At 47.2% G+C, this 18,876-nt stretch overlaps 1 protein-coding gene across 1 annotated transcript in view; it reads right to left on the bottom strand.

Annotated features, from left to right (window-relative positions):
• The window catches only part of ASS1 (argininosuccinate synthase 1), a 72,834-nt gene that overhangs the window by 16,821 nt on the left and 37,137 nt on the right, over positions 1-18,876 (bottom strand). Inside the window, exons 9-11 of the mRNA XM_066579737.1 lie at positions 15,722-15,812; positions 12,592-12,676; positions 10,017-10,081 (exon numbers count right to left, since the gene is read on the bottom strand). Coding sequence (XP_066435834.1) covers positions 10,017-10,081; positions 12,592-12,676; positions 15,722-15,812 — 241 coding nt within the window. The remainder of the gene's footprint in view (positions 1-10,016; positions 10,082-12,591; positions 12,677-15,721; positions 15,813-18,876) is intronic.

Raw genomic sequence — 18,876 nt, forward strand, 5'->3', positions numbered from 1 at the left:
ACTGTCTGCCGAGCCGTGTATCTAATCCCATCATGTGTGATACTGTCTGCTGAGCCGTGTATCTAATCCTATCATGTGTGATACTGTCTGCTGAGCTGTGTATCTAATCCTATCATGTGTGATACTGTCTGCTGAGCTGCTGTATCTAATCCTATCATGTGTGATACTGTCTGCTGAGCCGTGTATCTAATCCTATCATCTGTGATACTGTCTGCTGAGCCGTGTATCTAATCCTATCATGTGTGATACTGTCTGCTGAGCCGTGTATCTAATCCTATCATGTGTGATACTGTCTGCTGAGCCGTGTATCTAATCCTATCATGTGTGATACGGTCTGCTGAGCTGCTGTATCTCAAATTGCAATGCTGTCCCAGAGCACCACAAAGCACTACATCCCCCATCATGTGCTGCTGAGCCGTCTAGTCCACCATGCTGACATTCTCCATTTGTCTGTGTGGCCCTATTCTTCATGATTTGGCCCTACATGCGGGATATTCGCAGGAGTGCAAGGGATTGTGGGAACACAATCAGTGCTCACATCTCGGCACGCCTGCAGCCTGTTTGCTGGTGTAGCTCTGGCGCAGCGGGCCGGGGATGGGGGGGTTCTTGTTTTCATGTTTTCTATGCTGTGACAGCTGACAACAGCTAAAAGAAAGTGCGCTGAATCCTCTGACAGCGTTCGCCACCCACCAGGCCGCGATGAAAGGATGCCGTCAACATGACACGGCTCCCACATTACCGCATGCTACCTGCTTCACTGCAACGCACACAAACGTGTTTATATACGTGTACTGAGAAACACGTGTGCGTATGCGTGATTACTGCAACTGGTCAGCAGTACTCTGAGGCAGTATCACAGGACAGGCTTAGATACAGCAGCTCAGCAGGCAGTATCACAAAGGACAGGCTTAGATACAGCAGCTCAGCAGGCAGTATTACAAAGGACAACCTTAGATACAGCAGCTCCATTAATGCTAGGGTTAGATACAAAGGCTCAGCAGATTGCATCACACATCATAGGATTAGATACGGCTCAGAAGACAGTACCACAAAAGAGGGTTAGATACAGAGCTCAGCAGACAGTATCACACAGGATAGGATTAGATACAGAGCTAAGCAGACAGTAACACACATGATAGGATTAGATACAGTGAATCAGCAGATCGTATAACACATGATCAGATTGGCTAATCAGCAGACAGTATCACACAGAATCAGATTAGATACAGCAGCAGACAGTATCACACATGATGGGATTAGATACAACAATTCAGCAGAAAGTATCACACATGAGAGGATTAGATACAGCAGAAAGTATCACACAATGGGATTAAATACAACAGCAGACAGTATCACACAATGGGATTAGATACAGCAGCTCAGACAGTATCACATAATGGGATTAGATACAGCAGCAGACAGTATCACACAATGGGATTAGATACAGCAGCTCAGACAGTATCAGACAATGCGATTAGATACAGTGGCTCAGCAGACAGTATCACACGATGGGATTAGATACAGCGGCTCAGCAGACAGTATCACACGATGGGATTAGATACAGCGGCTCAGCAGACAGTATCACACGATGGGATTAGATACAGCGGCTCAGCAGACAGTATCACACAATGGGATTAGATACAGCGGCTCAGCAGACAGTATCACACGATGGGATTAGATACAGCGGCTCAGCAGACAGTATCACATGATGGGATTAGATACAGCGGCTCAGCAGACAGTATCACACGATGGGATTAGATACAGCGGCTCAGCAGACAGTATCACACGATGGGATTAGATACAGCGGCTCAGCAGACAGTATCACACGATGGGATTAGATACAGTGGCTCAGCAGACAGTATCACATGATGGGATTAGATACAGCGGCTCAGCAGACAGTATCACACGGTGGGATTAGATACAGTGGCTCAGCAGACAGTATCACGTGATGGGATTAGATACACGGCTCAGCAGACAGTATCACGTGATGGGATTAGATACAGTGGCTCAGCAGATAGTATCATACGATGGGATTAGATACAGTGGCTCAGCAGACAGTATCACACGATGGGATTAGATACACGGCTCAGCTGTCTGCCTCTGGCAAACAGTAAGTAAATCTCTCTAGTTTACTCCTTGATTCCTTCCCATTATCTCATGTGAGACTTCATAGCGTCTTCATATTTTCACGTACGGGGGTGTAATTTAACAGATTTTTGGCTTTGTTACAAGCTCGCCGCTCGGCTTTTCAGTAAACTGAATTATTTTTAACGTTTGATGAATAAACATGTTGTTCCCCGCTGTACAAGAACTGATGAGTGTAACTGATTATACAGCCGGCGGAACTGCATCCAGAAACAGCCACGTCTGACGAGCTGCCATGTCACTCTATTGGCTGGAGGAGCCAGGGTGGATGGGGAGAGGTGTGTGCTGGGGCCCCTGAGGGGTGTGCCGGGGCCCCACACCATCCCACTACCATAGTGATCTAGTACAGCCCTCACGGATGGCGTCGTATCATAGAGAGAGCTATGCGGCTGGTAGGAACACAGCAGACCGGTGGCAGGAGGTCTCCATCGTGTCTCCCCATACATATATATTCACAGTAATGAGCCTCAGCTGCAGTACCGCACACAAACCATGGACAAGAGTGGTGCCGTTTCTGGAAAACAATCAGATACTACTCCTGTAAGCCATTCTCTTCCCTAGAGCACTAGAAAAAGTTATCTGTAACCCCCTCATGGCCCAAGACCAGGGCTGTCCAGAAAAGAAACTGTGTATTCAGGTTTGCATACCTACCCTAGAACCACCCAGGTCAATGCCATTAACCTCTTAATTACTTTACCACCAGGGAGATTAAAATGAACCCCTTCACAACCCTAGACCACCAGGGTCATTGCCATTAACCTCTTTATTGCCTCACCACCACCAAGATTAAAAAGAACCCTTTCACAACCCTAGACTACCAGGGATAAATCACTAGAAATACTTCTAACTTATCATTAACCTCTAAACCACCACAGACCCCATACGTATATACAACAGTTAACTCCTAAATCACCATAGACCAAAGGGAATTTTAAGTACTAACCTTCATGCCACCCCAGTCCACCCGGGATATGATGATTAAAGGTGACTTTATATGGGACAACAATCATGCGAACAGTAAGAGACTGTTCTTCCGTGCGCCTCCCACTGAATGCTGATTTAGCTGGTTCCTTTTTTTGAACATTTTGCCCTCCCACTTAACGCCCATTGGTCCCCGAAAACACATAAATATGTGCAAGTGATCCTCGACTGAACAGCCCCTGCTGATTTTCGAGGCTACACTTGCCGCTGCGGTCGGTCACTGGTTTAGACCAGAATGGAACACTCGCTGCTGCGGCTCTCATTCATTTGAAGACCCTTCGAGTGTATTTATGTGCGTTCAGCGGACTCAGCAACCAATGAGTGTGCATTGGTCAAAATTTCAAAAATACACCCCACCAAAGAACCTCACCTCCCCCACCTAGTTGTTTAACGATATTTTGGCCCACATAAATTTAATGTGGTGCAGGTTGGTTGCGTTAACCCTTGTTTTTTTTTTTATTTAGTTGTTTGCTTGAGCTATGGCTCCTTTATGGCTCTGCGGAGTGCAGATAGGTGACCACTTCACTCTCGCGAAAGGGGAGGCCAGTAGATATAGGGAAGTTCTAGGGCTTCTCTTGAAGAACCAAAAGTAAAGAATTGCGAATGCACAAGTGAATACTGCTGAGAATACACTTAATACAGATGCTGTGAGCGTCCTGCGGCTTAGGCTAGGTCTGGTGTTGTGAGCGTCCTGCGGCTTAGGCTAGGTCTGGTGTTGTGAGCGTCCTGCGGCTTAGGCTAGGTCTGGTGTTGTGAGCGTCCTGCGGCTTAGGCTAGGTCTGGTGTTGTGAGCGTCCTACGGCTTAGGCTAGGTCTGGTGCTGTGAGCGTCCTGCGGCTTAGGCTAGGTATGGTGTTGTGAGCGTCCTGCGGCTTAGGCTAGGTCTGGTGTTGTGAACGTCCTGCGGCTTAGGCTAGGTCTGGTGTTGTGAGCGTCCTGTGGCTTAGGCCAGGTCTGGTGTTGTGAGCGTCCTGCGGCTTAGGCTAGGTCTGGTGTTGTGAGCGTCCTGCGGCTTAGGCTAGGTCTGGTGTTGTGAACGTCCTGCGGCTTAGGCTGGGTCTGGTGTTGTGAGCGTCCTGCGGCTTAGGCTAGGTCTGGTGTTGTGAGCGTCCTGTGGCTTAGGCTAGGTCTGGTGTTGTGAGCGTCCTGCGGCTTAGGCTAGGTCTGGTGTTGTGAACGTCCTGTGGCTTAGGCTAGGTCTGGTGTTGTGAGCGTCCTGCGGCTTAGGCTAGGTCTGGTGTTGTGAGCGTCCTGCGGCTTAGGCTAGGTCTGGTGTTGTGAGCGTCCTGCGGCTTAGGCTAGGTCTGGTGTTGTGAGCGTCCTGTGGCTTAGGCTAGGTCTGGTGTTGTGAGCGCCCTGCGGCTTAGGCCTGGTGTTGTGAGCGTCCTGCAGCTTAGGCTAGGTCTGGTGTTGTGAGCGTCCTGTGGCTTAGGCTAGGTCTGGTGTTGTGAGCGTCCTGCAGCTTAGGCTAGGTCTGGTGTTGTGAGCGTCCTGCGGCTTAGGTTAGGTCTGGTGTTGTGAGCGTCCTGCGGCTTAGGCTAGGTCTGGTGTTGTGAACGTCCTGCGGCTTAGGCTAGGTCTGGTGTTGTGAGCGTCCTGCGGCTTAGGCTAGGTCTGGTGTTGGAGGCTGCAAAACTTTATACCAACGCCAGGTCATTTCAGCCAAGGGGGCTTCAGAATTGTGAATCTTAGGTGGTCACCCTGTGCACAGCTTTCCACCTTCACTAATGGGTCATGACTCTGCAACGAAAGGTTGGCTTGTTGAATTAAAAGTTTATTTTGATCATCAACTCAGTGCCATGTGATCGCGTCCAGTGCGCCCCATCTACTCTAATGCACGTCCCTTATGAAGCCCGGGATAGAATGTTCACTCGAAAGCATCCAGAACTGTATCCTTGCCCGTTGGGCTGCTGCCCGCACTACCACCCCCATCCGGCTGGCCCTCCTCATAGAAATGCTTCCAACAATTTGCTCAGCGATCGCAGTGAACAACAATCTCTTTGTGTAAAGCACACAAACAACAGTTGTCCGTCCACTTTAGTGACTATTTTGAGCCCCAACAGTTGCCCCATGTAAGGCCACTGTCACACGGCCGTTAAACTCGTGCGAATTCTGTCCCATTCAAAACGGACAGGACTCACACGGAAAACGCGAAAGGGTTCATTCACACAAGCCATGTTTTACTAGGACCTATGGTCCCAGTTTGAAAAATCGCAGCAAGTCCCATTTTCGTGCCGGTGTCCATGTGCTGTGCAATGCCAACTGCGCCCAAGAATGTCGGGTGTAACTCGCATTGCCCATGCAAATACAGTCTAAAGCCTCTCTGACCTCTAAGCCATCCGAGATCAAGAAGACGCAGTGTAACCCCCGGTCAGGTAGTGAAGCGCATTATGCGTATTCAGTCCACTTACAATCATCCGTCTATACAGAAAGCTTCCACAATCTTTTCCTTTTGTACAACAACAAGAGAGAAGACAAAAACACCACAAATTTTCGGATGTTAATGATCCAATCTAAAGGATTTACACGGACCCCCCACTAGAGGGACGACCCTTTCCTGGTCAGGCTGCGAAACAAACTTTTTAGAAACTTTTCCCTATTCAGACAGTAAAAGAAAAAAAAAAATAGAGGCAAGAAGGGAAATTAACATGAAAAAAATCCCCTTTGTTCTTTTGGCAGAATTAAAAGCTGGAACGTGCCGCACTTTTTCCCTCCCACAGATTTAATTTACTTGACTTAATTAGGCCTCCTTCAGTGCAAAAAACATAATTTGATAATGAGATTGTGAAAAGACATAATACGCATCAGATCCATTGTAATTTCAGCTGCCCGAGCGCCGAGTCGGGAACTGCCTATTGTTAGAGGAGTAGTAGTGAGACGAAAACCGTGCACACCCGCAGGAGGAGCGCAGCGCACAAACCAGACGGCTCTATGAAAGGGACGATCCAGTCTTACGGTACGAACTCCTACAACTTTCTAATATTCGTTGTTTTATTTAGATCTCTGCTTGCTGTCAGTGAATGAAAACATCATTATTTTCATTTTTTTTATTTCCAGAGCCTGGACAGCTATAAGGCTTCTCACAGCTGAGGGTTTGTTAGGCTGTGGCCACACAGCTGAAATCCACATTGAAAATATCCTTTGCGGATTCCAATGTAATCCACAGCAGAAATCACGGTATTAAATGCAGATTGCTGCCATGGATTTTCATTCGTAGCAACCACACATACGCACACAGATTTGGCCTAGTTCATTGGGGGAAATCTACATGCGGATTTCCCAATGCAGATTCTACACAGAATGTACATTAACCCTTTGCAATCTAATTTTGGATTGAGGGTTTCCTAGGGGGCTTTCTCTTTCTGCCATTATACAATGGCGCCATCTGCTGGCTAGGGCAAGTACTGTGGTATGAGACATGCCGAACAAGCCCCCAACAAAAAAGCGGCCAGTAATCTACAGTAAGATTACCCTATCGGACGTGTTCCGACATCGGAGCTGTACAGCCTTCAATCGGAATGTCTTTAGATGTCAGACAGTGGATTGGAAAGGGTTAATCCCTTCCCGGCCCAGGACATAAATGTAAACCTGGCTGGGAAGGGGTTTGCGTAAATCGATGTAAACTTACTTCGTATGGATGGCACGGGCTCAGAAGCCATGCACAGTGGGAGCTGGTTGTGACTGACAACGCTCCTCTAGCTGCAACAGCAGGGATCTGCGAGAACATTGATCCCCGCCAACACCTTAAATGCCAAGATCAATGTTAATCATGGCATGTAAGGTGTTCATAGAGGGAGGGCGCTCCCTCTGCAATGTCATCGGCCCTCCACTATATAATCGCTGAGTGCCGATGGGTTGCCATGGTAACTGGATGCCAGACAACGGTTACCACTATCAGAAGCGATAATCCATTGCAGTACAGAAGTAATGCAGTGTAGTATCAGAGAAGTCATAGCATCACAGGTTTAAGTCCCCTACAGGGAAATAAAAAATGTTACAAAAAAGTAAAAAACATAAAATAAAACCTCTTTTGCACACTTACCCCGTGTAAGAAAAAAAGAAAAGAAAAAAAAAACACGTTTGGCATTGTCGCATCTGTAATGACCCCTACAATAAATTGCACATTTTTTATTCTGCCCAGCAAACACTATAAAAACAAAAAAGAAGAAAAACTCTGAGACAAAATGCTTTTTTTCTCAGTACACCTCACCAAAAAAATGTAATAAAAGTGATCAAAGAAACCATTTGTACGCCAAAATGGTACCAACAAAATTACATTTTTTTCTGTAAAAAACAAGCCTCACAGATCTCCGACAATGGAAAAATAAAAAACTTATAGGACGGACATTAAATACAGCAATGCAAAAAATAGTATTTTACAAAAAAAAGGCTTTTTTTAAATACATATAATTTTGGTGTTTTTGTAGTCATACTAGCTTGCAGAAAAAAAAATCCATGTCATTTCTGCTCCATAAAAAAGCAATGTTAGAATTTTTTTCTCTCTGCATCCCCAAAAAATTAATAAAGGTTATACAATTACATGTACCCAAAAATGTACCGATAAAACAACAGCTCGCCGCGCCAAACACAAGCCTCATACGACCATGTTGACGGAAAAATAAAAAAGGTATGACTTTTAAAAAGCGGAGATGAAAATCCCCAAAATATTGTCGCGTTCTTAGGATCAAAACAGACCGCGTCACTAAAGGATTAAGAAGTGACATGCATAGACTACCGCACAGACTCCTGCTAAAGTGAAGGGGAGACATTTAGGCGCAAATTTCACAGCAAATTCTGCATCAGAGCCGCGACAAAATCCGCTGTGTGACTATAGCCTTAGAATTGTAGAGTAACACATCAGCAGCACATTGTCTCTCCTGTCCTGATTAGTCTGTTACAATGTATCAGTGCAGGTAACATGTATCAGCCTGGAGTCCAGAGGATTGTCTACACTGGATACAATGTAACAAACGCTCCGCTGTGAGAAGCATTAGGCCTCAGTGACACCAGTGTCTTTGTTTTTCATTCTGTTTATTTCCCATTGATTTCAGTGGGGTCTTCGGAGCCTCAGTTATGTTTCGCTTCGTCTGATTTCTGTTGTTTTGACAGAAAGAAAACCGCAGATTCAGCACTTTTTCCCCCTTTTTTTATATTCTAGTCAATGGGTGACAGAAGTTAACAGAAAGGTTTCCCCTTGGTTCAGATGTTGCTGTCTGTTAAATGGATCCGTTTTTAAATGAGTATGCAGAATGTTAGGAAGGCAACGTACAGAATGAATTCACGAAGAACGCATGGAAACAGAAGGAATCGGGAACAAACTGATAGAAATTGTCCTTTTTTGACTAATCTGTCTGCTGGATCCGTAAAAAAAAGGCAACTATGGTTTCCGTTCGGTTAAGTTTTAAAGGGGTTGTGTGAAAAGACAAAAAGATTTCAACGGCTGGCCATGAGTTAAAACAAATAAAGAAGGTAACTCGCCTGTCTTCGGCCCTAGCTGAGAGGCTCATTGGGCCCCATCCTAAGCATCGTCAGGAGGTCTGGTGATCGCTGTGGCCAATCAGTGGCCACAGTGTCACTGTCCTGAACTCCTGGTGTCCTTGCTGTCCTCAGCTGTGTCCCAGGGGCCGAAGACAGGCAAGTATGCCCTCTTTTTGTGGCTGAAACCTATAGTCAGATGTTTACATTTTTTTTTGTGATCACAAACCCCTTTAAGTCTGCTTTGCTATCCATTTCATTAAAAAAACAAAAAGATCCGTTAAAAACAAAAAAACAAGCAAAACACTTATATGAGCAAGCCCTTAGATGGTTTCTAGTCACTGACAGCAAGCAGAAATTTTGACAACAATGTGAACTGAAACACAAAGGCAGAAATTTCAAAGACTGGCGCTGTATTAAGAGGCGCACGACTCAGTATATTGTGCCGTACATTTGGTCTTGTGTGTCAGAAATGTAAATATCCGCCTAGTATACGCATAATTAAGTTCTGGTGCAAAGTCTAGTAAGTCTTCCTGCCCACGGAGGCCGTGCCCTCTCTGCTATCCCTGCCCAGTTCTCTCAGTACCTTTGATCCAAGGCAACGGTAGAATAAAACAGCATAAAAGGGCATTTGGCACAAGTTATTAAATAAAGTCCCCACAAACTCTATTAAAAAGTTGCAGAACTTTTTATTGCGCAATCATTAAAGGGAACCGGTCACCAGGTTAGGCGGGCAGCATGAACCCGGGACAGGTATGCATATTGAGCCCGTGTATGTTTTAATTTGAAATGCTGCAGCGTTTCAGAACAAACATACTTATACGTTTAGCTCGGAGGAGTGCTCAGAGTCACAGGGGTGGGCCGTGCAGGCCTGTCCCCACCCAAATCATCTAGACTGCCCTATACACAAGCAGGGAGAGCGCAGTCACTCTAATTGCTGTGGGTGGGTAAACACTGGCACGGCCCAACCCTCCGAGATAAACTTCAAAGCGTTTGTTCTGAAACGCTGCTCCATTTCTGAATAAAACTTACGCAGGTGCAATATGTATATCTGTCCCGGGTTTATGCTGCCCACAGTTTGGGTGGCATGAACCTGGTGACGGGTTTCCTTTAAAGGGGTATTCCCATCTTGTATATGGCCCAGGCATGTCACCGCTTTATAATCAGTGAGGGTCTGACCTCTAGGACCCCCAGCAATTCTGAGAATGAAAGGGCTGCCTTCATGCTGTGTTCTCTTTAGTGTTTTCTCTGCACAGCGGCGCCCGGCCACCGGCTTCAAGTCAGTACGGTGGCGCAGCCGGGTGCATTTGTATGTAGGGAGATCTCAGAAGGGGATGTAGCGTGATAGAAGCACTGCAGCTGCATTTTAATGGAGAGCACATTCTTATAATTCGTAAATTTCATACGTTACTTACCCCGCGACTTCATCCCGATGTATCGGTTCTCCACAATATCAATCCGCCCCACGCCGTGCTTCCCCCTGTAGACACAAAAAACACATTAAACACATTAGCGGATTGGATACATTTTATTATCAAACACTGCAAACTTCCCATAGAGTAATCCTCCCCCCTGGGCTCGGCAGTCATTATACACAGTTCCTTTATGCTCCAGTAGGGGGCGCACACTATCTAGCCACAACTGAAGAGAAGGCTCTTGATCCACAATAAGCCATTACAAGGATGATTGAGATAATGAAGAGCAGCCACAATAGCCACAGTATATAAGTGCATTATAATATCCCCCACTTTAGGCTGGTGTGGTTGTATTGTGACGGTCGCCGTACTGCTCTGCATTCTTTCTGGAGGGACTCATGGAAGCCGTGACGCTGTGCGGTAATTTAATGTGGCATTGAAGGTCCGCAGGTTAATGGGTGGCTGCAGGGTCACAGAGGCCTTGCTTTAATTGCACTTATTGCCTGATGTCATTTTCCAGGGGTGGTGGCCTGGTCAGCGCACTGATGGCTGTCGGGGTCTTATAGAGCTTGTACATTCATGTGTGTTCTGGACCAGGGCCCTCAGCAGCATAGCATGGCAAGCCATATTACTCAGGGTAGCACAGCAGGGGGTATGGTGGGGCCATCAAGAGGGGTACATGACAAGAGTCCAGCAGCATACAAAATATCTGAAGGGAATGTGCAACCTTTTGACTGGGTTTCGGCCTTAGGACCCATTCACATGGGCGGATTTCCCATTTGTGTATTTCACGGACCGCACACGGACCCATTATAGCCACGTAGGCTATACACGGGCAATATATTTTGCACAGGATTTTTTCGGCACATGAAAGAAAAAAAGTTCATCTGAAAGAACCCATCGGAAACCGTTGGTTCTTTTAGATGCGATTTTTTTTGACGCCCCTACTCCGCGTCAAAACGATGCCTGTATGAAGAAGGCCTTAGGGTTTATTCAGACGAACGGATTTTACATCAAAACCAGGAGGGGGTCCAAAATACCCCAAACATGCTAATCTTTCCGTTCTACTTTCTCTCCACTCCTGGTTATGGCTCTCAAAATACTGATGTAGAATAAGCCCTCACAAGTGTGTCCAACTGTCTCACACTCACCCGTGTGAATACAGTCGAAGGGCTCGTTCACACGGGGAGCTAGGCGCACAAAAATCACTCGCTTAATGTGAATTCACATGGGTGGGTGGCATATCGTTTGGAGAAACTCAGCCCGATTTCGCACTTACAAACCTGCTATTTATTGTGTGAGTGCGATGCGTTTTGCGTGAAAATCACATATTGTTTAAATAGTAAAAATAAAAAATGGCATCACACTTGTAGGCTGGGTTCACACGGGGCGGATTTGCCGCAGAAATTCTGTGCGGAATTTCGCCACGGCAAATCCGCATGCGGCCGCTAATCCCGGGATTAGCCAGCCATGTGGACGAGATTTCTCAGAAATCTCGTCCACACGGGACGGCAAATCCGCTGCGGCTTAGCGGATCTGCTGAATGCAGAATGTCTATTTTTTTTTCTGCTGCGGCCGCGCTCTCCTCTATGGGAGCGCCGGCTGCAGTGGAAGAGCGAGCGGCCGGACCGCTTCAAAGCCGCCGCGGCTTTTTCCGCGGCGGTTCTCCTGGCGTAAATGTCACGGTTTTTGCTGCCGCCAAACAGTGACATTTCCGTCGGGAATCCACCCTGTGTGACCGTGGCCGTAGGATAATCTCATCACATGTGAATGCGTTGTGATGGGGTTTTTTTGCTCCTATAGACAATAATAGGCGATATTGCCCAAAAATAAGATATTTCACAATTTTTCTATCTGGACATTTGCTGCAGATTTTGCCACAGATATGCAGCAGATTTCAGCTTTTCAATTTGAAATTAATTAAAAGAGCGAAATGAGCTGCAGATCCGCCCCAAAATCTATAACAAAATCTGCGCAAAATCAGATTTTGAGGAGCTCAGGTGCAACGCGCATCGTAGAGCGCACGGACACCGGCCTACGTGCTGTGCAATAGCCACAGACTCATGCGCTGTCCTCATGCCTAAAGACAGACAACAACAGGACGTGCTGCGATTTCTTCCCCATTGACTCTTCCCATGGTTCCTTAAGGCCCATTCAGATGGCCGTATATTTGGGTCCTGTGCTGTCCATATACATGGCCCCATAATAGCCTATGAGACTATTCACACCGCCATTCTCCCATATGGACAAATCATATGTCCTTTACTCGTCATGTGGAGAGAAGGAGCTGTACATTGGATCGCATTAGTAATTGGGAAGGAGGATAGCACCAACCTGATCCCATGTTACCCCTTGGGGCACTTCCACTTCCCTGGTCTCGTGGCGAGAAGGAGCTGTGCACAAGTAGATGGGGTCTTTACAGTGCACTCCACGGTTATACTATATCTCCAGTTTGGAGGTACCCGTAACCCGCAATTAGGGTATTGCAGCTTACAACCTTCCCCAATGCTAGTCTAGATACCTCCAATCAGGAGCCTTTCCACAGTTTTACCCCAGCAGCAGGTGCAGAACTTACGCAACTTCGTTGAGATAGGAGAAGAGCTCCAGCGAGGTGTGATGCTGCGTCCCATCCCGGACATTCGTGACCTGCACGGGGACACCTGTGATGGAGAAGCAAACAACAACGTGGCTTGTGTACATAGGGGAATTGTAAGGGGACGTTTTACAGACTGAGAATGAGCCCCTCTGGGACACTTTCCGCGGTTCCACCACACACAGCAGCATTTAATGGATGAGACAGATATGAACTCTAAATAACTCCTTAAGAACCAGAAGGTGGCGGGGAAGGGATGGGGGGGGGGGGAGAGGTTACAGATTTAGGGTAAAATAGAAAGTGCAATAAAATGAGCCCCCCACTCCCCCCGGGCCCGCTGCCTGTCTCTACTGTCACCCTGTCTTTCATTTCATACACTGTGAAATTGCCACCAGCCCCATTCTTAATTGCATTTCACGGTCCTCCATTGTCTTACGGCACAGCACCTTCTGTCTCACCACTCGGAGATTTGAGCCTGACAAATGGGCGCAGAGGAGGGGGAAGCTGGTGGCCAGTTGCTTGGTGGGTTTCCGACCCACCCATCCAACCCTCCCATAATGTCTGTTTCAATGAGCGCCAACCAAGTTCTAGACCTGTCAACACTCAAAAGAACAGGGGGGGTCAGTCAGTAAGAAGTTAAAGCCTCACAGCCATAGGGAGACCCCATGAATTAATTATTACACCTTCCACAAGAAAGGCAGAGGGAAGGGTGTGGTGTACAGGCTGAGCCCTGGGGAGGGCGAGCTGGGGGGATTTTCAGGCTCTGGGTGGGAGGGAGAGGACAGACTATGAAAAGAAAGGCCGCATTATTCTTTTTGCAAACTGAAATGAGCAATAAATGTATCAGCGATCTGACAAGGGGTTGTTTCGCCACAAAGCGGAGCCGGGACTAGTTTTGTGCTTAATCTTTTCTCCATCTGTTGCCCCCATTAGTATTGATTGCACTATTCAATGCCAATCACCTCTTAACGGAGCACTTTCACTCTCTTATGCCATTAAATGTAATTCTTTGCAATAATGAACTTTAAGCCGCCTTCGTCCGTCTGCGGATCCTATTTATATTTAAAGGCTTTTTTTTTTTTGTTCAGGGGTCTTTTTTTTTTATATTGGCCATATTCCGCCGCCTGTCCCGGCCGCTCTGCTCCCTGATCCGCAGCTTATAGTTTTCAAATAGTCAATAATTAGATTAGAACTTCAAATAAATAAAAGTGAGGGGCGATGAATAGATAATCTGATGGGCCGGGGTGAATGGAGCCGCCATTGTCCTCGCTGGGTGACGATGGGACTTTAATTTCTCAAGGATATTCCGTGATAATAGCATAAAGTTACTATAATGCCACGTGTAAATGAGTCAGTGGCGACGGCGCAGGCTCCGAGCAGCTGCCAGACACCGTCTCCTACAAGACTGGTGACAGCAGCGCCATCGCTCGGGGTCCGCGCTGACAATGTGAGCTCTGCCCAGTCCGGACGGAATCATGCATTTATTTATTATGGTGGTTTCCAGTAAGAATAATGGATTTGTGGGGGGATGAGCGGCTGCGAGATGTTCAGATGCAGATTTCACGGATGCATAGACTTCATATCATGCAGCACGTGTTATAGCGAGGGTCAGTAGGAGTGAGGATCGGCGCGGGCGGACGGGAAAATGGAGGAAAAAAATAAGGAACCATTTCCTTTATTCCCAGTAGTTCTGGTCCCTGCTGGTTACTAATGACGGATTTATTATATTAGTGTTGTCACGATTGCGGGTGTCGCGTTCTGGACGCGGATTTAGCGCAGCTGAATGATGACATCCACCATCAAGAAAGCACTGAAATCTGTAAATCTATGCCGAAGTCTTTAGGACGAAGGTTTTTTTCCATTCACAGATTCGAAATGTGTGCAAAAAAAAAGACATATCGCCTTTTTTTTTTTTTGGCGCACGTGGATTTCAAATTTTCGCGGTATAATCTACATTACAGATTTGTATTCCAATAAATGGTTCCGCTTTGGAGATGCCGAAACAGCGAGGATTTCGCAACGAAAATCGGCCACGTCCTCACTCGCTATGACACGTACTCCATGATATGAAGTCTATGCATCCGCGAAATCTGCATCTGAACATCTTGCAGCCGCTCATCCCCCAGAATGCATCATTCTTAACGTAGTAAATAAACGCATGTTTACCGCCCGGACTGCGCAGAGCTCATATTATCAGCGTGGACCACGAATGATGTGCCGTTGCAACATTTAGCAGGAGGCGGCGTCTAGCAGCTGCTCAGGGCATCGAGATGCATCAAGTGGCTCATTTACACGCAGCACTATAGTAACGCTACTGCCACGGAATAGCCACGAGGAATTAAAGTTGCATCGTTATCCATTGTGGCTCGGATCCAGCAGATTATTATCTGATCTCTATATCAGCTTCACGTGGCGAGATCCACGCCGGAAGAAATCCAACGTGGAATTTGCTTCAAACCGTGCGGCTGAGCTGCGGATCATCACATGCAGATGCTGCAATCAGCGCGAGGATTTAGCCCATGCGAGGAACAGGTCACTACTTTGGCCACAACCGCGTGGAATACTTATCAACCTGCGCAAGTATGTGTTTAATGCGATTGTGAATCAGGAAACGGGGTTTCAAATCTACTGGCGGAAAAAAAAAAAAAACACTCGCCGCGTATTTCCGTTCGTGTGAAAGCGCCCTTATTCGGTTATTGGTATTGACATTGTATGCCTTATTATTAGTAGTAATCGTTATCTGATTATATTACGCTGGATCGCGTCAGGATTATTTACATTATTATAGCGCTTCTGGTACATTCCGCTATGCCCCTCCCACGGTTGCAACTAATAAGTTTACATTTCGTACGTTCGCAGCATCATGTGACTCTTGGAGACGAACAGTCGATGGAACAGTATTTTCTTTCCCATGTAATAATATAATGTCAGTAGTAATAAGGGCGACATGGCGCCACACGTCACATGACCCAAAAGTCTATGTTGTGACATGACCGTATAGACCATTATTACATACGATGACCCGTCGCCGTGACGACCACGCTGAAGCCGCCGCCTGTGTAGTAAGTAGGCGCCCGTCACGGTCCTGTTTCACGCACCCTTCTTGACTCACCTTTCTTAAACTGGATCTCCAGGACGTCGGGGGCGCTCGGGGCGGTGCTGGGGTCTTTAGTTTTCACAAACAGCCCGTCTGGAGCGTGATTCTGTGGGAAAAAGGGTAATTTGGTAAGTTCTGAGGTAAAAAATACCCAACACGGCGACATAGAGGAGATGACCATAGCAACCAGTCAGACAGCCCCGTTCACTGACCTGCAGCACTATAACAAGAGCGGATTGGCTGTTGTTCATGGCAACCAATCAGATTACTTCTTTCATTTTTAAGCCTGTTCTGGAACAATGAAAGCTGCAGTCTGATTGGTTGCTATGGGCAACACCGACCTTTCATGTATGAGGCCCTCAGGTGCTGCCTCCAACAACCAATCGGATCATGTCTGGCATTTTCAAAACTTGCACTAATGTAATGAAAGCTGCGATCTGATTGGCTGCACCAGCCTCTATCTAGTGATTGGGTTAGTGTAAAATGTGACTGATTAGAACGTTCGGGGGAGGGGTGCATGTGGCTGCTAAGGGGCCCTTGGACAGAGGGGGCCCCAACTCGGATTGCTCCGTGCTTTTTACTACAGGGAGATATATAGGACCTGCTCCAAAGAGGAACAGCGAGGTGGAGAATTGGCGCAGTGGTCATCTGAAAAGGGCACGTAATGCGAAACGACCACCAGGCCATACATCTTAGGGCTCCTTCACACTGGCGATTGCGACATTGGCGCGTTCAGGAGATTAGTGAGCATCAGCAATGCTTTTTCTTGTGAAAAATCGTGCATCGCTGCCGCCATGATTTTTGACCGCGGTAGTCAATAGGAGTTTCTAATGTTAAAAAAAAAGCATCGGATGAATATCGCAAGCTTGTGCGCTGCGATAACAATAAGGCCCATAGGGGAAAAACGTAAAACGCTGAAAGATAGGGCAGGCAGCGATTTTTTTTCCCCACACCACATCGCTTGAGTGAAAACATCGCAAAATGGGAACGAAAGCACTGAAAAGCATGGGTGTCATAATTCTGCGTTTTCACTCACTCTCGCATTGCGCTATTTTATCGCCAGCCTCAGGGTGTAGTTACACGTGCAAGCGTGATCTTGGTTCGAGATATTCGGACTGATATCGCACTCTTAGGCCCACGGTTTTCACTGCGGCGCACCTTGAGAGTACATCGCTTCGCACTGCGCGGCGCGGGATTTTCACGTTGTCTCAATAGGAAAAAAATAAAGATCAAATCGCGCTTGCGTGTAAATAAAAGTACGATGTGATTTTTTTTAAACTCGCCCGCAGCATATAATGGGCGAGTTTAAGGCGGAATTACGGGAAAATAAAGCATGCTGCGATTTCTCTATTGCGCAGCATCGCTCTGAACAACGGATCGCCGTGTAAATAGACCCATTCAGAAAAATAGGTTCTATTTTCAGAATTGAGACACAAAACTCGCACGAGAAAATCAGCTGTGGAAATGCGGCCTTAAAGGGATATTCCCAAGATTTACTTTTATTACCTGCCCATTTTCTGATTGTTGGGGTCTCACTTCCACCAGTCCCAAGAATGGGGGTCCAGAGTCTCCCTTTCCTCCTCACTGCACATGCGCAGCGCCGCTCCATTCATTTCACTGGGGCTGACGTAAATGGCGCAGTACAAGCATTTAGCCATTCCCGCAGTCCCATTGAAGATGAATGGAGCGGCACCGCACATGACCACCGCTGCGTTCACTCTCCACCTCACTGCGGGAGGTGCAGCAAGCCCCCAATGAGGAGGACACGGGACCCTATTTTCGGGATCTCATCCTATCGATGGGTGATAAAAGTGCTTCTTGGGAATATCGATAACCGTGAGAAGAGCTGGGGGGGGGGGGGGGGGGTGAACCGTAAATATATGTTCCCCTCAGGTATTTTTGCTGTTGTATCCACATCCCACTCAGTGGGAGTCTGCACCGTACTCTATACAGAGCTTTTTCAATGTGGATTTAAAATCTGCGTGTGTGGGGGAAAAAAATGGCGCATCACTTCTAGAGGCAGATTCCGTAACGTATCCACGTCGCGAATTCCGCAAGCGGATATACCCGTTGCAAAGCACTAGTAGATCCCCTGCCCTGTATCTGCATAGCACAGCTGTGGGTTTCAGATTCCATATGACATAATCTGTGTTGGATTCCGCCATGCGTACATACCCCAATGGGTACGGAGGATGCGGTTGTACCCCGGCCCGGGAGACCAGTGCTATGAATGGAGCGTTATATTTGAGGGGTCTGTTCCACATTTTGCATTGAAGCCCCGCAGCAACAAATTATGTTTCTGAGAATGACAATTGTTTGCAAAGTCGACCAAAGTGACCTGTTCATATGGTGAGAGAGGAGAAAAGTGGTCAACTGACAATGGCGCCGCTTATCTGTAGGGAAGATCAATGGATAAAATCCAGACCCTGCGGCTGTTGGCGTCACGATGGTGCAGGACATTCGAGCCGACCACAAGGCTTATAACATTACCGCAAATGACGAGGGAACCATCCCGCACATTTTTCCTGCGGTTTACGGAAATTGGGAAGGGGTAGAGGGTACAACCACGAAAAAGACAGACGCCATTTTGACTTGTACCCCCGAATTATAATATCTGCAGTAACGAAAGATTTTATACCAGAAAATTACAACAGTGTCATTTAAGGCAATGCGGCGGCGGCGGCCGAGCGCGGAGGGGAGTGCCAATAACCGTTGCACAATCAGAAGCCGCTAGATTGAAGTCTCTCTGCTGCAGACAGAGCCCCGCTTATATCACAGCAGTTTATTCTGCAAAAATAGAGAAAGAAATCAGAGTGGGTGACCCCAGCAGGTGCACCGCAGGAACGCACTCGTACAGTGTCCCCGAGGTTAATACATCCGGGGGAGCGGAGAGGAACAAAGCAGAAACTCATCTAAAAACATATCAGCCTAATGCCAGCCTTGGCAGAGTTACAATAAGAAGGCGCCTTCTCTTAGCGCTCATCATTCACGCCCTTTCTGGGTTAGTGGCTAAAATCTGCTTTGGCCCATTTGATTGCTTGCTGTCCCTGACTCGTGGGCGTGGTAATGCCCGTCAATCACTCCGGCACCCTGCGTTCCAGGCTCGGAGAAAACCACAGACACCTACAAAAACTGCTAGAGCAGCATTCCTAGCTGGGAAGAGGGCCGAG

The sequence above is a fragment of the Eleutherodactylus coqui genome, chromosome 10, assembly GCF_035609145.1.
Source record: "Eleutherodactylus coqui strain aEleCoq1 chromosome 10, aEleCoq1.hap1, whole genome shotgun sequence".
Lineage (NCBI taxonomy): Eukaryota > Metazoa > Chordata > Amphibia > Anura > Eleutherodactylidae > Eleutherodactylus > Eleutherodactylus coqui.